This window comes from Antechinus flavipes, chromosome 5 (genome assembly GCF_016432865.1).
Source record: "Antechinus flavipes isolate AdamAnt ecotype Samford, QLD, Australia chromosome 5, AdamAnt_v2, whole genome shotgun sequence".
In the NCBI taxonomy this organism is placed as follows: domain Eukaryota; kingdom Metazoa; phylum Chordata; class Mammalia; order Dasyuromorphia; family Dasyuridae; genus Antechinus; species Antechinus flavipes.
In genome coordinates, this window is record NC_067402.1 from 187659233 (window position 1) to 187680937 (window position 21705).

At 38.1% G+C, this 21705-nt stretch overlaps 1 protein-coding gene across 3 annotated transcripts in view; it reads left to right on the forward strand.

Moving 5' to 3' along the window:
- The window catches only part of NCAPD2 (non-SMC condensin I complex subunit D2), a 41389-nt gene extending 24420 nt beyond the window's left edge, over positions 1 to 16969 (forward strand). For all 3 annotated transcript variants that reach the window (XM_051963654.1, XM_051963656.1, XM_051963655.1), the window contains exons 14-32: positions 2790 to 2914; positions 3181 to 3414; positions 3724 to 3898; positions 4254 to 4338; positions 7535 to 7668; positions 7932 to 8064; positions 8154 to 8238; positions 8317 to 8484; positions 8905 to 9077; positions 10083 to 10194; positions 11378 to 11501; positions 11588 to 11743; positions 12142 to 12319; positions 12411 to 12505; positions 13238 to 13318; positions 14542 to 14725; positions 14878 to 15007; positions 16277 to 16414; positions 16741 to 16969. In XM_051963654.1, coding sequence (XP_051819614.1) covers positions 2790 to 2914; positions 3181 to 3414; positions 3724 to 3898; positions 4254 to 4338; positions 7535 to 7668; positions 7932 to 8064; positions 8154 to 8238; positions 8317 to 8484; positions 8905 to 9077; positions 10083 to 10194; positions 11378 to 11501; positions 11588 to 11743; positions 12142 to 12319; positions 12411 to 12505; positions 13238 to 13318; positions 14542 to 14725; positions 14878 to 15007; positions 16277 to 16414; positions 16741 to 16859 — 2629 coding nt within the window. In that variant the 3' untranslated portion in view covers positions 16860 to 16969. The remainder of the gene's footprint in view (positions 1 to 2789; positions 2915 to 3180; positions 3415 to 3723; positions 3899 to 4253; positions 4339 to 7534; positions 7669 to 7931; positions 8065 to 8153; positions 8239 to 8316; positions 8485 to 8904; positions 9078 to 10082; positions 10195 to 11377; positions 11502 to 11587; positions 11744 to 12141; positions 12320 to 12410; positions 12506 to 13237; positions 13319 to 14541; positions 14726 to 14877; positions 15008 to 16276; positions 16415 to 16740) is intronic.
- Positions 16970 to 21705: the final 4736 nt, after the last annotated feature.

Below are 21705 nucleotides of genomic sequence, written 5' to 3' on the forward strand. Positions count from 1 at the left end.
GTTTCATCAAATTCAACCCTTTTTATTTATATAAAATAAATTGATGATTTCTTGTCCAGAGTATAACAGATAATGAGGGCTTATAAAACTATGACTTTCTTAGATGTCTAATACAGCTTGCTTTTCCTTTTAGGTATATAAAAAGCTGAATATATTACTTTCAAAGCTGTCCTCATATGTTCCTTTCTGAATTTCCTTCTTTTCAGTACATTTTTAAGTGCTTCACTACCTTTTTTTTTTTTTTTTTTTTTTTGACAATGCTATTAATATTTTACTTCCCTCCCCAAAATTGGGGGAAAAGAGAGTGGACGAGACAAAATCCCTGTAAAGTATACATCATCAAACAAAATAAATCCACACTTTAGGCGTGTCTCAAAATGAATGTCTCTTCTGTTCCCTAAAATTACCACTTTTCTATCAGGAGGTACATATATTTTCATCATCAGTCCTCAAGAGTCACAGATGGTCATTTCTTTAATCAAATTTCTTAATTCTTTACAAAGTTCTGGTTCTTCTGACTTCATTCTGTAATCTTCATACAGGTCTGCCTGGATTTCCTTGAAACCATCCTTTTGACCATTTCTTAAAGCCTAATAATTGCTACATTCATACAAGTTATCCAATAATCTGTATACAATAGATTATTCAGCTATTCCCCAGTTGTATTTTTATACACATGGGTCTTTTCCTTCATTAATCTCCTTAGAATAGAGAGGATTATTAATGCTATAATTCCCTCATTTCATAGAAAAGGACACTGAAGACCAAACAGGTTAAGTGATTTGCTCTGGCTTTCTTCAGTACTCAGTCTTTCATTCTGAAAGAGGCTATTTCAATTCCTTGGAGTTTCTATATTCCCTTCTCATATTACCTTCTAATGATTCTGAATATATCTTGGATGTACCTAATTATTTATATTTGTTTTCACCATTAAATATGTACTCGTTGAGGGTGGGCTCTGTTTTTAGCTTACTTTACATCCTAGTTCTTAGTACAGTACCTGGCACATAGTAGGCATTTCCTAAAGCTATTTGCATGCTAGTCATGTTGCAAAAGGACAAACAAAAAAAAAAAAATAAGATAAGAAAAATAAGGTTTTAAAAAGTATGTTTCAGTCTGTATTTAGAATTCATCAGTTCTGTCTCTCTGGACTTTGGTAAAGGTTTTTATCATGCGTCTTTTGGAATTTTCTTGGATCATTTTCTTGATTATCTTTTTACAATATTGCTATTGTTCTGGTTCTGTTCATTTTACTTTGTATGAGCTCATATAAGTTTATTCAAGTTTTTCTGAAACCATCCTGCTCATGATTTCTTATACATTTATATTACATTACAATCATATACCATAACTTGTTCAGGTATGCCTCAATTGATAGGCATCCTCCTTATTTTCAGTTCTTTACCACCACAAAAAGAGCTGCTATAAATGCTTTTGTACATATAGATCTTTTTTTTCCCACCTAATTGAGATCAAGACCTAGTAGTGTTTTTGCTGGGTCCAAATATATGTACAGTTTTATAGCTCTTTGGGCATAGTTCCAAATAGTTCTCCAGAATGACTGAATTGATTCAAAGTTCCTATTTTACTTGTTCTTTACATTGTTATAGATAATGTATAGATTGTCTTATATTATCAGTTTATAAAAGTCTTTCTATTGTACTCATATCAAACTTTGTTTAGCCATTTCCCAGTTGATGGACATTTACTTAGTTTCCAGTGTTTTTCTGTTACAAAAAGTGCTGCTTTAAATCTGCAGGAAATATATGGTATCTTTCTTTCTTTCTTTAACCTTTTTTGAGTATATTCTTAGCAGTGCAACCTGTAGGTCTTTTAAAAGGTATAGACACGAGGCAACTAAATGACCTTGGGGATGGAGCACCAGCCCTGAAGTCAGTAAGACCTCAGACACTTAACACTTACTAGCTATGTAACCCTAGGCAAGTCACTTAAATCACACACACACACACACACACACACACACACACACACACACAGAGACTGAACCTCATACAAAAGGCGGGGAAGAAGGAGATAATGGAAATTTCTCTTACTTTCTTAGAGTAATTCCAGATTGTTTTCTCGAATACTTAGATTAATTCACAGTTCTACAAACAACATATTAATGCATGTATTATTCCACAATCCCTTCTATGAATCTTGATTGTTTGATCTTTTTTGCCATCTTTTACAATTTTCTACATATGAAATAAAAACTCAAGAGTTCTTTGATTCATATTTTTTCATTATTAGTGGTTTGGATTTCTCTCTCTTTTTTTTTAATCTCTTCTTTTTAAAGAAGAATAGAGAAATAAAAATTGGCTCTTTCTAATAGAAATCTTTCCCAGATTGGATATTTCTTGTAATGTAAATATGATAACAATTCTCTTAGCACCAAGCAACCTGTAATTTTCCTCAGCAATATTTAAACAGTACTTACTTAATATTTTAAAACAGATTTAAGGTGACTTTTGGTGAAAGAATTTGATTTTTGGATCTAAGCCCTATGCTGCTTTGTGTTACTAACCCTGATTTGAGTTCCTAGAGAATTTGACAGAAATTTGTGTCTTTTGAAATTATGGACCAAAGGTAATTGTCTACCTATATATGTCAAGCAACCCTCATCTATTTAGTAGAAACACCCTATTCCTTGTTGGCAACAACATTGAAGATTTGTTGAAATTAGGAATACCCCTTGAGGAAAACTATAAAGAGACTGAGTCAAGCTAAAAGCGAGCAGCTTGATGCGTTTCTGTTTTAAGTTTTTCTGATTAAATGGGTTCTTACAGGCATGCCATCACTCTCACCCAAACGGCCGTGCACCACTTCCAGGACAAAGCTCCCTTTAATCATATAAACCAAGAAGAATCAGAAGAGACTAAAATCCTGAATCTACTAAGAAACATCTTCAGAGGTAATATTCCTATTCCCCTTTCCATCAGGACCCACATAGCATTAGAATGACAGTAGTCTAAGAACCTCAGTGAAATCTTCAAAGATTTAAGGATTCACTCTGCCACCAAGGAACCTTTATTTTTTATTTATTTATTTAATAAATAAATTATTGGAGAGGTGTGACCAGTTTTGGTCCAAATTAATAAAAGGGGAAAGATCTAAAGATGTTTGCCAGGATTTTGTAAACATTCATTTCAATACAATTAAAAATAACTACAATTCTAGGCCCCACAGGCTCCACTCAGGACAAGAATCTACAGGTTTCTCCAGACAAAACAGCCTCAATGGAAGCTGTACCTGAGGACAAACATGGGATGGTAGAGAATAATAGTGACAAAGAAGAATTAGTGAAGCAAGAGATGCTAGTACAGTATCTGCAGGATGCCTACAACTTTTCTTTGCAAGTCACTGAAGCCATTGGTATCATCAGCAAGATGATGTATGAAAACACCACTTCAGGTATGCTAGGGCCCCTCTGCGAAGAGGAGCTAATGTCCCTGGGTTCAAAGATTGAAGCAACCATCCTCTTAGTATTTCATAGATAGTTTATTTAAAGGTAAAGATTGTTGTCTCTTTAGGTTGATTGACTTATCATATCACTTCATCCATGAACTGGCAGCAAATAAATTCTATTTGCAATAAGTATGGACATGGAATTGGATTGTTGTGGGAAATTTTCTATCCACAGAACTGTATTTGACCAGAAAGAAGTAGCTACTTTTTAATGATATGTTGAGACGAAATGACCATTTTTATCTATTTCCTCAGTGGTACAAGAGGTGATTGAGTTCTTTGTAATGGTGTACCAGTTTGGAGTACCACAAGCACTGTTGGGGGTACGTCGAATGCTACCCCTTGTGTGGTCCAAGGAACCTGGTGTCAGGGAAGCTGTGCTCAATGCCTACCGCCAGCTCTACCTCCATCCCAAAGGAGATTCTGCCAGGTATATAGAGAACCTTCCATTTCTGTTTCCTTTTAATTGATTTTTATGGGGTCGGGGGTTTTTTTGGTGGAAATTTTTTTAGTCACTCATTCACAAGGAACCCTTCTAGAAGCAGCACTTTGGGGCTATAGATTATGAGGGAAATAATAAACTAAACAATAGACTTCTCAGAAATTCCATCTGATAGTTGTGTCAGCTTATCATTGTTCCAGGCCAGAAGCCTCACTAGTCAAGTTATAACCCAAGTTGTGCATTCTCTTTAAGAGTCCCTGCATTCCTGATATAAATTAAAATTGAAGGAATTGTAAATGGATTTTTTTTTTTTTTATTAAATTGCTTATTGCTGATCCCACAGAGCCAAGGCCCAGACTTTAATTCAGAACCTCTCTTTGCTCCTGGTGGATGCCTCACTTGGGACAATTCAGTGTTTGGAAGAAATCGTAAGTGTCTTCATATTCTGTCTTAACTTCAAGCATTTATTCATCAAGTGCTTAGTAAATTTGTGCCCAACATTGGGTTAGGCAGGATGAGGAATGCAAAAGAAAAACATTTATTCTTTTTTTAAACCTCCACAGAAAGACTTAAAGAGTTCATGATCTATCTATGAAGACAAAATATTTAAATAGTATTAAAATACTGTTATGTGCCAAAAGGACTAATTTAGGCAGTAAAGTCTATGAGAAGGAACTCAAACCTAATAGAATATGTAGGATTTGATCTGTGTCTTGAAGAATGAGTTTGATTTAAATTGAAAGAAGAGAATTCCTGACAATCTTCAGCCCAGAGCAAAGGTTCAGAGGTAGGAAATGGCGTATTTGGAAGGTATTAAAGGAAATAACCTGTCTGACTGTAGCAGAATGAATGGGAGATGAAATTGGAAAGATTAAAATAAAATTAAACCAGATTCTAGAGAACTTTGAATGTGACAGCACTGTATTCCTGTTTTTTTCCTATAAATCAGGGGGTCCCAAAACTATTATAAAGCATTATTACCCTAAAGTCCTGAGGTTACCAATATGGATGAAGCTGAGGGGATGGTACTATTAGTGGCACTACAGTTGCCTTGCTGAGAATCCCTGTAAATTGAGAGGGAAGAAGGTTTGGAGAAGGGGGCAACAACTGGCACAACTATACCTCATTGTAAACTTTAAAACACCATATAAATATGAGATGTCATAGTTATTATTACTGTAGATAATGTGAATCCTATGAACATTTTTGAACAGGAAGATAACCTAGAATCATAGAATGCTAGAGTTTATGAAAGAGACATTTGCCATCTAATCTAATTCCCTTGCTTTGGAAATGAAGAATCCACCAAAGAGGTGCTTTGTTATCTCCATTTTCCACCACCAACAATAACAGAAATCATAATATTGCTAATGTTTATATTAAAAATCGCCTGTAGATTATCTTTTATTTCCTTGTGATATATGTACTTAAACATAGTTTTACCCAATCAGAGGATATCTTAGTCTGTGTTTAATTTGGTATCGTTTGGGGTATAGCTCCAAATTGCTTTCCAGAGTCATTGAATCAATTACAATTCCACCAATGATGCATTCCTATATCTACTTTCCTGTAGTCTGGTAGAAATTAGACATAGACTAATGTTTTACATCACATAACACAGTAAACTGGATCATGACTATAAAAATGGTCCTATCATAAAATTTATAGAAGTGAAGGAGAGAGCTCTTTCACTACAATGACAAGGGAGCATTTAAGTAAAGAATGGATAAAATTTGTCTTAAAAAAGAAAGTAGACCAACTTTACTTAAGGAAAATTAAGCTGACAGGTATGCTGAGTGGATTGAAGAGAGATGAGAAATTGGAAGCAGGAAGACAAGTGTTGAGGCCAGGCAATAATACCAACATGAAATGAGAGGGATTTGTACTAATATGCCGAGGATGGAAAGAATATTGGACATTTCAATCAAAAGGCAGACTTGATAACTAAAATGGAAAAGAAAGAGTCAAAGATGACTCCCAATGTTTTGTGCCTGAGTGAAAAAACAAGAAGGATCATAATTGTTTGGTTTGGCCTTCAGTGCAGAACTAGAAATGAGTGGAAGTTGCAAAGGGGCCAATTTAGACTTTAAATAAGGAAAGGCTTCTATTTGTTAAAGTTATTCAGATCTGGAATTGGCTTCTTTAAAAAGTCAGAGGTTCGCTTTCATGGAATATCTTGAAGTGAATGCCAGATGACCAGTTATTTAGAGTGGGAGAAAAGCCTTGTTCGACACGGGTTGGACTAAAACTCCTATGAGATTCCTTCCAACTACTAGATCTTGTGAGAATGGAGGAGATGAAGAGTTCAGTTTTGAACATGCTGGTTCTTTATATTCAAAAAGGTCCCTGACAATAAAAGACAGAACTAGTCATGGTGGACAAACTAAGAGCAAATTTAGAATGATCTCAGTGTTGCACATGGATTCCATCTGTATCGAAATATTAATAGTTCTTGTGGCAGCAAAAAACTTGGAAACATTAACTGAGGAAGTGGTTAGACAAATTGTATGCGCTAGTACAGGGGTCCTCAAACTTTTAAAATAGGGGGCCAGTTCAGTGTCCCACAGACTGTTGGAGGGCCGGACTATAGTAAAAACAAAAACTTTGTTTTGTGGGCCTTTAAATAAAGAAACTTCATAGCCCTGGGTGAGGGGGATAAAAGTCCTCAGCTGCCACATCTAGCCCGCGGGCCATAATTTGAGGATTCCTGCGTGACTAATGCATGCGCACACCACATACATACATCACTTAACCCCTCTTCCCAAGCAAGCTTTAATACTTTAAATTGCATAATAATTGTCAAAATACATTCATATAAGGAATTTCCTCACCAAGACTTTGAGCAGATACCCCACATTAAAAAAAAAAAAAAAGAAAAAAGAAAAACCATCCCATATTAAAAAAGGGGGGGGAGGGGAAATCTGTCATATGAAATTATGAATATAGTGAATTCAAACACAAGTTAAGGTTTTTATGAACCAATACAGAGTCAAATAAAAAGAAAAAGGAGAATATGCATACTATAATGAGTAAATACAGTACTTAAATAAAGCTAAGCTCCATTTAATTAAAATGAATGATCTCAGTCCAGGAGAACAGGTGAGAAAACAACCTTCCTTCTTTCTGGAGAGATTGAGAAGATTCCTGGGCATGGAATTTCATGTGCTGTCAGCAAGCACTGTCAGCAACAGTTGGCTGGTTTCATTTAACTTTTTCTTTGTTACAAAGGAAGAGTCAGTGGATCATTATGTTGAAAATGACTTGTAAAATCAAAAGACACTATAAAACATTTAAAAATTCTTTTTAAAATTTTTCTTTCAAAAAAGTCATCTTAGTAGGTAGAAATATTCATGTTGCAGTTGGAGCTATGAATGATTTGAAATACAAGTCAGGGCTCAAGACCATAGATTTGGGAATTACCTGATGGAAGTATTAATTAGTATGATCAGTTGATATGTTCTTACACATTTCCTAGAAAAAATAGAGCACCTGCTCTTAGTGCTACCTTGCCTTTTGAAACTGTTCTGTCCAAAAGTATTCAGAGAAATAGGGAGAGGAAAAGAAATCACCTTTATTTTTTTTTTAATCTCCTGATAAGTCTTCTTTATGTTTTCTTTTTTTCAGTTGTGTGAATTTGTGCAGAAAGGAGAACTGAAGCCAGCAGTAACCCAACTGCTGTGGGAACGTGTTACTGAGAAGGTCTCCTGCTCCCCCCTGGAGCGCTGCTCCTCTGTCATGTTACTTGGAATGATGGCAAAGTAAGGCTCATAGAGTGGGCTCTGAGAGAAGAGACCAGGTTTGAGGGAAGACTTGTTGTCATTTTCCTCTGCCTTCTAGTAATAGCAAACTGAGCAATGTGGATGATGATGTACATATGAGGCTTAGGCCCAGAACAAAGCCAAGCTCAAGGGCTCTTTCTGTCCATTGGAAGTTCCAGTGTGCTGTAGGTTTATTACCCAGTAGACATTTAGGATATATGCTATTATATAAATATGCTTAACCCCTGCATTTTTCTCCCCAGAGGAAAGCCAGAGATTGTGGGCAGCAATCTGGACACACTACTAAGTGTGGCACTAGAAGAAAAGGTAGAACAGGATTATCGCCTGGCCCAGCAGGTATGCCAGGCCATCGCTAACATCTCTGACAGTCAAAAGGTGAGTGTGGGGTGGTTATACACTGCCTGGATTGGGGTAGGAAAGATGATTTTTGCCTGCTCCAGAATTCACCCTCTTGTTTATCATAGCGTGGCCTGGGCAAAAACCACCCCCCATTCCGGCTACCCCAAGACCACCGATTATTTGAACGGCTTCAGGAAATGGTGATTAAAGGTAAGTTGCCAAGATAGAGGAACGAAGAAAGGGGAAATGTCCTTTTGAGAAATAGATAACTCCCTAAGTTTCTTTTAGGTTTTGTCTATCCAGACCCACTCTGGATCCCCTTCAAGGAAGTAGCAGTGAGCCTTATCTACCAGTTAGCAGAAGGACCTGAATTGATCTGTGCTCAACTATTACAAAGCTGTGGAAAGCAGACTCTGGAAAGAATACAGGACCCAAGTACAACTGAGGAGGGCAGTAGTAAGTAGGAACCAGGCTAGTGCCTAGAGAGAGGGGATGTTTAATACCTAGGTTGGGACAGAGGCCCCACCTCCAACCAGTGGTATTCAGGCAGGATGACACGTTCAGAAACCCTTCATGTCCTGCTTCCCATCCTCCTAGCATTTCAACTGCCAAGGAGCAAAGAGTAGGTACTTATGGGAAAATAGGACATGATAGAAGCAAATATAACCTGTAACCATCTTGAACCTGTTACCTGGCATTGTATAAGTCTGATTTCAGGAGGACATGCACCTTTCTAGATATGGTTTGGGTAAATATATATATATATATATATATGTATATATATATATATGTATGTATGTATGTATGTATGTATGTATGTATGTAAATAATCTGGGAAGAGGAGCTCTGAGGTATAAGTGCTTGTTTCTCCTGTAGAAGCAGCACCTACACTTCCCACCTTCCTGCTGATGAACCTGCTGTCCTTGGCTGGTGATGTGGCCCTACAACAACTGGTGCATTTAGAGCAAGCAGTGAGCAGTGAGCTCCGCCGACGCCGAGTTCTGAAAGAAGAGCAAGAGGAAGCCAAGACCAAAGGGCAGAAGGAAAAGGTCAGCTGGGGTATCTGAGCACTTGTCCCACATGCTAGCCCTTCCTCTGTTTGCTGTGTGACTTCAGAGCATTTTCCCATGTGAGATCTCAGTAATCCTAGTTTTGAAAGAACAGAGTGGTGTATATATATATATATATATATATATATATATATACAACAATTTGTATTCTTCTGCCTAAGAAGGGGAGATTCTTTATGTTATTCAATAAAGTCAAAGGTAATGACAGACACAGAACAAAATCATTTTGTTGATGTTAATCATTGAGTTTTACTTTTTTAAATGCTGAAAATTTAAGATTTTATTCTATCATCATCATCATCATTATGGTTATTATTGCCAACCTGTGATTTTCAATCTGTTTTCTCTTGTTTCACCTTTCCCCTGACAAAAAGAAAGTGACACATATAATAGATTTATAATAATAAAAATGTTTCATTAATAAATACTAGGCTGTATGATTTTTATCAGTGTGTGTACTCCTTCCAGTGCTCCAGACTAAGGCACCACACTTTTAGAATGCCTTAATTAACTACCATGACCAAATAATGACAATCTGATGATGAGCCCCTTCCAACTTAGCTAAGCTTCTCACCCCCGAAAGATAGTTTTCAAGAACCCAAGGTCCCTTTTATACATTAGGTATACATATGTATCCATATGTGTGTGTGTGTGTGTGTGTGTGTATGTATGTATGTATGTCTGTGTTCAACTTATTAGAAGAAATTACCTAATTTAAGCTACTGAGATGTAACAAGTTATACTCAAATTATTTAAAACATTAGTAACAATTTTTTGCTTTTTGAGCCAGATTACCTGATTTTGAACTCTGTGTCTTCTCTACTGAAGGCTTACATTGTCATTTAGAAATAATCCTGGAGTAGGAGATGAGGATTTTGTTCCCAACTTTTCTTTTAATTTAGTGTGTCATGTTAATTCTGTAGAAGCAAAATACAAACTTAATTGTCTTTAATAATTTCATGATTTTCCCATCTTTTTCACTAGAATCCCAGCAATGAGAGTACCATGGAAGAAGAGTTGGGCCTAGTAGGTGCTTCTGCTGATGATACAGAGGCAGAGCTGATCCGAAGTATCTGTGAGATGGAACTACTGGATGGTAAATGAGGGTGGAAGAAAGAGGTGTTCCTCTATCCCAAGCTCATTTTCTTTTCAAAAAGAAACCATGATTTTAAAAGGAAATTTAACAACATCTTCAATAAGTAAAAATATAATATGGGTTGGGGGAAAAAAAACACCAAGAGAATTCAAATTATTCACATTTTGATTAAGTTATAATGTACAACTTAGCTCTAAATTCAAGCATTCATTATGTAATTGGTGTCACTCCTTCCTTCATCAGCAGTTCACACTGCAATAGAAAGTCTACATAAGTTGTTTTGGAGAAAAAAAATTGTGTAGCCAACCTCTCTGTACTTAGCTAGATTGGGCATTGGCTTGTCTATTAGTCACAGACACAGTCTGGCCCGAAGCTTACAGAGTCTCTCTCTAAGTTGGATAAGATAGGCTAGTCTTAGGCTTCACACATTTAGCATGATTCTGTTTCACTATAAAGGCATCAGAACAACAGGAGTTTATTAGAGAAATAGGATACAAACTTAAAATAATAACAATATGGCTTATTTTCTCTGCTACTGATCTTGTCCATCTGTATACAAAGATTTTGTTGCCACTGTTTTGTTGCCATTCTTTTAATTCTGTCATCCCTACTTTGTATCACCTCCTATCTGCCCATATTTCTTTTTGTTATTCTTGTTTTTATAATACAATAGTATCTAACTAAATTGATACACTAATATATAAACAAGAAAGGAGAAAAGCATTTATTAAGCCAGGCAGTGTGTTAATAAGAAGTGCTTTACAAATATATCATTTGAAACTCACCACAATGCTGGGAGAGGTGGTTATTATACACATATATAAAATAACATGTTATTTTGTATAATTAATATGTAATGATCCCTATTTTACAATTTAGGAAAACAAAGCAGAGATTAAGCGACTTGCCCAATGTCACACTACTTACATTTGTATGTTTCTAATACTGTAAATTCCTGAAACTAAGCCCAGCTTTCTATCCACTGTATGGCATGTCAGTAGGTAGAGATTATTTCTGAATTTTTTCCTATTACAGATAAAGTAGCTGTGAATGGTTTTGTGCAAAAAAATTTTTCCCTTTTGACTGGTATCCATAGTGCAATTGCTGGGTCGAGGGTTATGTATTGCATGCAACTTCAGCTCCTGTCTCTGCCTAAAATTTGATTTGATTTTTCTCCCAACAGGCAAACAATTACTCTCCGCTTTTGTGCCCCTTTTGCTCAAAGTCTGTAATAATCCTGGCCTCTATAGTGACCCAACCCTCTCTACAGCTGCTTCACTAGCTCTTGGCAAGTTCTGCATGATCAGGTAGGCCTTGTTTAATGGCACACTCTTTTAAAAAAAAATTGAGGGACTATCACTTCCTCGAGTATCCTTCCTTTCTCTGCCTCCAGTGCCACTTTCTGTGATTCCCATCTCCGCCTCCTCTTCACTATGCTGGAAAAGTCTTCACTTCCTGTGGTTCGATCCAATCTCATGGTGGCTATTGGGGATTTGGCGATCCGGTTCCCCAACTTAGTAGAGCCCTGGACTCCTAACCTTTATGCTAGGTAAGACGTACCATGGGCCTTAGTTATCACGAAGGGCTAGGAACCTGAAATCAGGCAAGAATCATTTGAGTTGGTAATTGAAACATAGCTTAAACAACATAACTCTTGAGTATACATTCCAGTTGTGCCATATGCTGATGTGAGACCAATTGTATTGCTGACCTGGACAACTAAGACTAAAAATCAAGACACTGATTTCTGCCCCTTGTCTGAGGTCCTCTGAACCCTTTTTAGTCACCATTATGAAGGGTGATGGAGGGTCATGCTTTGGGGATATCTTGGCGCTAAAATAGGAAGAACTTGTTGTTTTGGTACCACACACAGGGCCTTGGTCCCCACAAGGAAAGCTTCCTTTTCCCCCGAATGAAACTGGAACTGGCCTTATATGTCTTCCCCAGACTCCGGGATCCAGCTCCTCAAGTTCGGAAAACGGCAGGGCTGGTAATGACACACCTAATCCTGAAGGATCTGGTGAGGGTGAAGGGACAGGTGAGCGAGATGGCTGTGTTGCTTATTGATCCAGAACCTGAAGTTGCTGCTCTAGCAAAGAACTTTTTCAATGAGCTTGCTGGAAAGGTGAGAGAATGAGCCCATCCAGGAAAGGCTGAAAGAAGAATGTGCATGTCTGACAGGTACTTCCAGCTGCCTCTATTTCTCTCCCCTACAGGGCAATGTAGTCTACAATCTCCTTCCTGACATTATAAGTCGCCTGTCTGATGCTGAGAGTGGAGTGGAGGAAGAGCCTTTTCACATCATCATGAGGTTCGTGTCCTGGTCCACAAAGCATCCCCTTGAGTTTTCCTGGTGACAGAGTGGGTACCCACCAGGAATATGCAGAGAAAAGGGAATGACATCAGGCTTCAAAGACTTGAAGGATCTTGTGAAAAATGATCTGTTCTGCTTGATCCAGAGGACAGATCATTGAATTGATTTTAAAAGAAAAATAACATTTCAACTGTTAGAGTATTTAGAGTAACACTTGCTAGGGATCTTATAGAGGAACATCTTTCCCTTCCCTGACCTGCAAAAATCTATTTCTTTTTCTACCTGGTCCATGTGCCTCCTTCAGTTTGTTTTTCATTTTAAAATTGTTCCCTTAGTTTCTGTATCCTACTGAGTTACAGCTTGATCAAATTGTTCTTTGAGATTGCATTAAAATCTCTAGGTAGGCAAGGTCAGCAGGTCATTTAGTAATCCATAGGACTGGAGCAGTGGAGACAGTGCGATAGATAGAGTAACAGTCCTGGAGTCAGGAGGACTTGAGTTCAAATCCGGCCCCAGACACTTAACACTGCCTAGCTGTGTGACCTTGGACAAGTCACTTAACCACAATTGCCTCATAAAAGAAAAAGAAAAAAGAAATACATGGGACGGTGGAAAAGAAGGTCCTACCCAGGCAAGGGAGTGGCAGAAGGTAATGTAAGAGTAGGAGAGGATAGATCCTGGTGGTTAGGATTATTAATGAGGGAATCACAATTCTTCTCTTCCTCACAGGCAACTTCTATCCTACATCACCAAGGACAAGCAGACAGAGAGTCTGGTGGAGAAGCTGTGCCAGAGGTTCAGAACAGCCCGGTACGCTGACAACAGGGTGTAGAACCCTCCATAGAAGGGAATAGGGGAAAAGACCTCCCCTGCTTCCTTCCCAACCCCAGAGGCTCACTAGAGTCATGGTTGATGAGGACCACAAGGGGTGTGATCCTTCAGTGGAAAGAAGCCTGGACTTAATAGCTTATTAATGGTTGTGGGACTTAACATCCCTATGGTCTTGGGCAAGTTATTTAATATCTTTGGACTTCTATTTGTAAAATGAGTAACTTGGATTCAGTGACCCCTTATGTTCTGTTTCTGCTCTGGCTTTTAAGATCTTCTGATGACAGGTGCACATGAGAGATATCCAGACTCATCATTTCTTAGACTATTATAATAACTCATAAGTTAAGCTCCATGCATTCAGTCTATATTTAATCTCCTGACAGCTGTCAGAATGACACACTTAAAATGTAGATCTCAATAAAATGTAGATCACACTTGTACTCAAGAAACCTCAATGTCTCACAGTTATCTTTAGTTTAAAATACAATTTCCTATTTTGACATTTAAAGATCTCAACATGACTGCAGCTTTTATTTCCAGGCTGGTTACACATTTCTTCCCCTATATTCTAGGCAAGTTGGCCTGCATTTTTGTCTTCAGAAATGACAGTGAATAGGTTATCTCCTGTGCTTGGAATGAACTTCCTCTTTATACGTGCCTCTTAGAAACCCTAGTTCCCTTCAAGGTTCAGCTCAACCATCACTTCCTTTAAAAGGCCTTTCCTGATTTCCCCAGCTCTTAGTACCTATCCCTATACCCCTATCAGGGGTCCTCAAACTACAGCCCGCGGCCAGATGCAGCAGCTGAGGATGTTTATCCCCCTCACCCAAGGCTATGAAGTTTCTTTATTTAAAAGCCCACAAAAGAAAGTTTTTGTTTTTACTATAGTCCGGCTCTCAACAGTCTGAGGGACAGTGAACCGGCTCCCTATTTAAAAAGTTTGAGGACCCCTGTCCTACATTGTAAAAAAAAATTTTTTTTGGATATATGCTGTGTATATCTGTGAACATTTCTCCTAAAGTTACTATTCCGTGAACTTATTATATGTGTCCAGTAAAATGAAAGCTTTTTGAGTATAGACACTGACTTTTGCATTAGTATCTACTATATCTGGCTCCCTGTAAACACTCAGCAAATGTTTTTTGATTACTTGATTTGATACTTGCATCTCTCTACTCTCATGAATTCCAATGTGTCCTCAGGACTGAGAGGCAACACAGAGATCTGGCCTACTGTTTGTCGTTGCTACCCCTGACAGAACGAGGTCTCCGTAAGATGCAAGACAACTTTGAATGTTTTGGAGACAAATTGTCTGATGAGACCATCTTCACTGCCTTCTTGGCAGCTATAGGCAAGCTTCGTCGCTGGGCTAAACCTGAAGCCAAGGTGAGTAGAACCCACAGCTCTTCTCTCTGGAGGTAACAATATAAACATCTCTACTACCTCCAAGCAGGGCTAGGGCAAATAAGACTGTAGGGCTTAGATTATTCCCAGACTTTATTATTTGTCCTAAACAACAATAACTATTTTTACTTCAGGCTCTGGTGGATGAATTTGAACAAAAACTTCGGGCCTGTCACACACGAGGACTAGATGGAACACAGGAGCCTGAGACTAACCAAGGTTCTGATCAGCTGTCCCAACCAACAACTAGAAGACACATTAATGGTATGTTGGATAGCTCAAGTTAAAATGTATGAAAGAAACACTGGCGCAAATGAGAAGTTATTGGTTAGGACACAGATTAGAAATGAAGATAATCTAGCAGAAACTTAGTAGAGACCAGCAGCTCACAGCATTTACCAAGAGAAGTTGCAGATGGATATGTGACTTTCATATGAGAGAGGTAGGGAAGAAATTACCTTTCGATCTATAGATAGGGAAGAATTCATAGAAGGTAAAAAGGGTCATTTTGACTACATAAAATTAAACAGGTATTGCACACATAAAACCAATATAGCTAAAATTAAAAGAGTGGCCAACTAGGAGAAAAAGTCAAATTTTAAGAAGAGCCATTCCTCAGATTTAAATGGCCAAAGCATATGAACAGGCAATGTTCAGAGGAAGAAATCCAAATTTTTTTAATAACTTTTTTAAAATGCTCAAAATCACAAATAACTAAAGAAATGCAAATTAAAGCAACTTTGAGGTTCCACCTCACTCCCCCATTGAATTAACAAAGTTAAACCAAAAAAGAGAAAATGTAAAAAAACTTCTTGGACAGCTAGAAGAAAAGAGGTACATTTAATATACTGATAAATTGACCCAGCTAATTTGCAACTATATCCAAAAAGTTAACAAACTATGAACTCATTGATCCATTGATACCACTACTGGGTTTATACTACAAAGAGGTCAAAGAAAAAGAAAAGAACTGGAATCAGGGTGCCCATTAATTGAAGTTTTGACTGAACAAATTATACTATATGAATATGATGCAGTCCTACTGTACTGTGGAAATAATGAAAGAGGGAAAGTTGTAAAGAAAACATAAAGAGAAGAAGTAGTAAAGAAAACATAAAGGAATGCATGAACTGACACAAAATTAAGTGAACAGAACCAAGTAAATGATTTATACGATCACAATATTCTTGCAAGACAAACAACTGTGAAAGATTTAAGAACTTTGACCAATTCAGAGGACTAATGATATCACTAACAGAGAAGTGGTGAACTCAGGGTACAGATTGAGACACATTTTTTGGACATGGCCAGTAAGAGAATTTTTTTTTTTTTTTTTTTTGCTTGACTGAGCATGTGTGTTAGAAAGATTTTGTTTTTCTTTAGTTTGGTATAGGGATAGGGAGAAGAGAAAGTAAATTGATTTATCTTTTAAATATTTGTAATCTTAAAAAAGAAACATAGAGGAGAGAGGAAGGTCTTTTCACTAAGGATCTTGTGACTAATTAGCCAAATCTTTATGATCTCTTGATCCAGGGCATCCGGCTACTACCTCAGATAGTGACTTTGTTACGCCTCAGCCCCGGGGCACCACTAAACAGCGTCCAAGTACCAGAAAGGTAGTTTCTAAGAAGGCAGCAATCATCTTCTCCAGCGATGAATCCAGTGATGAAGGTAAATGTTTCAAATCCATAGTGAAGTACTCTCTAGGGTCAACAGTGCATGTGCCCTAAACTAGAGGCCATTATTGCCCCATGATTCTGGAATCTTAGGCTATTCAGAGAGCTGGAAGAATCCTTAAAGGCTGTCTGGGCTCAGCCTGTCATTAGGAGATGGAAGCCTATAAATATCGAATGGATAGCTGAGGTCACAATTAAAATACGAACTGGAGCCTCCTGAGTCCCTCAGATCCCCTTCTTCTGTAGCCAATCCGTTTTGAGTGACCCATTCTTTATGTCCAACTTCAGCCTTATTTTCCCTTTCGGGCGTCTCTTCCTCAGAGTACTCAGCAAAAATGACTGAAGATGATGAGACACCTAAGAAGACCACCCCTATCCGCAGAGCATCTCTCCGCAGCCAAAAGGCATTAAGGCGCCCTCCTCCCATCCCTGTGGTGTAGAGAGAGGGGACTCGGTAGAAATAATTGAGCCAGGTTGGCTCTTCTCGCTATGTAATATATGTTTCCCTATGTCCTTATTTTATTTTTTTTTAATAAAAAAATTTTATGTACTTCCTAGGAATTTTTCCTTAACCACCTGCCTTGGTTTAAGTTGGGGTTCTTTTAGAAATCTTTAGAAACTCTTTATCTTTGTTTCTGGGAACCGTAATGGAAGGATAATCAATTAAGAACCAGAGAAAGGCTTCAAACACCCTGGAGGGCTGGTGAGTCATAGAAATCTCAAATAAGCATCATGACCCCTCTGAGAAATCATGGTTTTTTCCTCCTTTCAACCTACTCAACACTAACTTTGAAGGCACAAAGGTGCTGCTGCTAAGAGTGTTCCCTCACCTACCGGGATGCAATAGCAATACTCTCCCTGTTTCTTCTTTGCTCTATTTAGGAACCCTGAGCCAACCTGTATCAAATGTAGAAAGATCAGAACATCTGACTATATTGGGGACTCTTCTGCTTTCAGAGGATTTGAGCTCCTTAAATGTATGATTCATGACCTCTGGGCTACCAGATTGACCCTACAGCTACATTTCCTGCCATTTGCATGTCAACTACTACCTATAGCCTCAGTCATTAAGCATTAACTATCCATGGTATTATCAAGCACCTTGCTGGGCACAGAGCACATAAAATCCAAAGTGGATCAATCTTGCTCTAGGAGCCCATCTTCCTTTGGGGGAGAGAATATGCACCTATTTAAGATGTACATGTTTTGCATAGGACTGCTTTCCATCTGGGGGAGGGGGTGGAGGGAGGGAGGGGAAAAATCGGAACAGAAGTGAGTGCAAGGGATAATGTGAAAAATTATCCTGGCATGGGTTTTGTCAATAAAAAGTTACTTTAAAAAATAAATAAATAAATAGATGTACATGTTTAAGTCCATACAGAATACATGTAAGGTAGGGTGGGAGGGTACATTTATATAATTGAGACTAAGAAGAGACTTCCTGTAGAAGGAAATTGCATAAGCTTTTGTTGTACAGTTGTGTCTGACCCTTTTGGGGTTTTCTTGGCAAAGATACTAAAGTGGTTTGCCATTTCCTTCTCCAGCTTATTTTACAGATGAGGAAACTCAGGCAAACGGGTTAAATGCTTGCCCATGGTCACAGAGGTAGTAAAAATTTCTATGACTGAATTTGAACTTAGGTGGCCCAGTGTTGTATGTACTGCATAAATTTCATCTTAATGGAAAAGCAGAATTCTTGAGGCAGAGATTGTTATAGAATAACAAGAACAATGACATAGTGGAGGTACCTAGGTGGGGATAACCTAATGAAGGGAAGTTACTGATATTCTAATGACATCTAAAATGGATAAACGTTTATCTTGTCAAACATTAAGAAGAAATGTCTATAAAACCTTTATCTTAAACATTAAGAGGGAAAGGTTATAGCCTAAAGCAGAATAACTAAATAGGACAATTAGAGAAACTGGATCCTAACATTAAAAGGGAACTTTGGCAAAACAAGATGAGAGGAAATGCATTCCAGAAAGGAAGCATCTTATGGAAAGAGTAGAGAGGTCACCTTGGCTAAATTGTAGAATGGGAAAGGAAAGAAATATATGGTGAGCCTAGAAAGATAGGTGGGGGCCTTAAAAGTTAAGCCAAGGAAATTCTGGTATTTATAGAGTAGGGAAGAACATGGTTCTACAACTAAAGGAAAATCACATTGGCAGCAGTGTACACAATGGATCTAGGTAATGAGGGACTTGAGGCAGGAATACCAATTAAGAGGCTACTGCAAAAGTCCTGGAAATAAATAGTAGATGATGAGGGCCTAAAAACTGTGACAGTGGCTATTTGAATGAAGAGGAGGTGGATGGGGGAGATTTTGAGAGTAACAATGAAGTTACAAAAGGAAATTTGGAAGGTTTACGTAGGTTTGAGAAGAAAACGCTCTTGCTTCAGATGTGTTGAATTTGAAGTGTCTATGGGACTATCACTTTGAAAATGTTCTGATGGACTTTGGAGATCGGTGTTGTGGACTGAAGTCTGGGAATGAGCAGAGATTGTAATGCCAAAGAAACTGAGCAAAACAGAGGTTAGAGACCAATTCAATAGTTTATTAAATGGGGAGAAATACTTGCACCAATGGATCCATGGTTGATCCCAGGGCTAGAAGAGACTATCATCTCAAAGAATCTAGCCCCAAGTATTGGGACAGCAAGATTGTTATAGAATAACAAGAACAATGACATAGTGGAGGTACCTAGGTGGGGATAACCTAATGAAGGGAAGTTACTGATATTCTAATGACATCTAAAATGGATAAACGTTTATCTTGTCAAACATTAAGAAGAAATGTCTATAAAACCTTTATCTTAAACATTAAGAGGGAAAGGTTATAGCCTAAAGCAGAATAACTAAATAGGACAATTAGAGAAACTGGATCCTAACATTAAAAGGGAACTTTGGCAAAACAAGATGAGAGGAACTGCATTCCAGAAAGGAAGCATCTTATGGAAAGAGTAGAGAGGTCACCTTGGCTAAATTGTAGAATGGGAGAGAGGAGAGAAATATATGGTGAGCCTAGAAAGATAGGTGGGGGCCTTAAAAATTAAGCCAAGGAAATTCTGGTATTTATAGAGTAGGGAAGAACATGGTTCTACAACTAAAGGAAAATCACATTGGCAGCAGTGTACACAATGGATCTAGGTAATGAGGGACTTGAGGCAGGAATACCAATTAAGAGGCTACTGCAAAAGTCCTGGAAATAAATAGTAGATGATGAGGGCCTAAACTGTGACAGTGGCTATTTGAATGAAGAGGAGGTGGATGGGGGAGATTTGAGAGTAACAAGTTACAAAAGGAAATTTGGAAGTTTAGGTATGTTTGAAAAGAAAACGTTCTTGCTTCAGATGTGTTGAATTTGAAGTGTCTATGGGACTATCACTTTGAAAATGTTCTGATGGACTTTGGAGATCGGTGTTGTGGACTGAAGTCTGGGAATGAGCAGAGATTGTAATGCCAAAGAAACTGAGCAAAACAGAGGTTAGAGACCAATTCAATAGTTTATTAAATGGGGAGAAATACTTGCACCAATGGATCCATGGTTGATCCCAGGACTAGAAGAGACTATCATCTCAAAGAATCTAGCCCCAAGTATTGGGACAGCAAGCTTTTTATAGAATAACAAAAACAATGACATAGTGGAAGTACCTAGGTGGGGATAACCTAATGGAGGGAAGTTACTGATATTCTAATGACATCTAAAATGGATAAACCTTTATCTTGTCAAACATTAAGAAGGAATGTCTATAAAACCTTTATCTTAAACATTAAGAGGGAAAAGTTACAGCCTAAAGCAGAATAACTAAATAGGACAATTAGAGAAACTGGGTCACAACATTAAAAGGGAACTTTGGCAAAACAAGATGAGAGGAAATGCATTCCAGAAAGGAAGCATCTTATGGAAAGAGTAGAGAGGTCATCTTGGCTAAATTGTAGAATGGGAAAGAGGAGAGAAATATATGGTGAGCCTAGAAAGATAGGTGGGGGCCTTAAAAGTTAAGCCAAGGAAATTCTGGTATTTATAGAGTAGGGAAGAACATGGTTCTATAACTAAAGGAAAATCACATTGGCAGCAGTGTGCATAACGGATCTAGGTAATGAGAGACTTGAGGCAGGAATACCAATTAAGAGGCTACTGCAAAAGTCCTGGAAATAAATAGTAGATGATGAGGGCCTGAACTGTGACAGTGGCTATTTGAATGAAGAGGAGGTAGATGGGGGAGATTTGAGAATAACAATGAAGTCACAAAAGGAAATTTGGAAGGTTTAGGTAGGTTTGAGAAGAAAATGCTCTTGCTTCAGATATGTTGAATTTGAGGTATCTATGGGACTATCAGTTTGAAAATGTCCTGATGGAAGTTGGAGATTGGTGTTGTGGACTGAAGTCTGGGAATGAGCAGAATTGGATATGAAGTTCTAAGTCATTAGCATAAAGGTATTACTGATTAAAGACATGGGAGCTGATGATGTCATGGAAAATGTGTGGAGAGAAGGAAAAAAAGGGCCCAAACCAAGCCTTGAGGATATGCGCCAGACATAGTCACAAAAGAGTCAACAGTGGAACCGATAAGGTGAATAGACAATAAGATTTGGCCATTTGATGTGGGGAGAAAACAGCCACATTTCAAAGGGCTGAAGAGTGAGAAAGGTAAAGTAATGGGTAAAGATTATCTAGGATTTGGGTTGGTAAAGGAAAGGTGGGGATTGACAGCTTGAGGCAAGGATGAGTACCTATCTAGTGACAGTTTTAAAAAGATTAACGTTTTAAAGGACAGGTATGTCTGAAGGTGGTAAAGAAGCAGCCAATAAAGAGGGAGAAGGTCGCTTACCTCTTACCAGGCTTGTTCTATCTATGCCAATCTATAACACAAGCTGCCGAGAGACATGGGACAGACATTTATTGAATGACAACAGTAGATAGTTTTCCTCTGGGAAAATAATATAGAATAAAATAAAGAGGCTCTGGGGCGTCCTCTCTGATTGGGGGAGGAGAAGGGAGTGAAGGACTGAAAAGAGTTATTTAAGGGAGGACATTAAAACAGAGGGTCCTCAGGGTTGCCATCTGTGAGGAGAGAAGTTGCCCTGTGCCCTTGAAGGGCTACAGTGGCAAAAGCTCTCATCTCTAAGACGGATTTTATTTTTTTGCCTGCATTTTATGCTGCATGGTTGCATGAAAGTGCTCACGTATTCCTCCTCCCCAAAGCTTGTTTCTGCCACTTTCCCACAAGAGCAAAAGCAACAGTCTCCACTGTGCACAGAGGCACCCCACCCCCTTCCTTC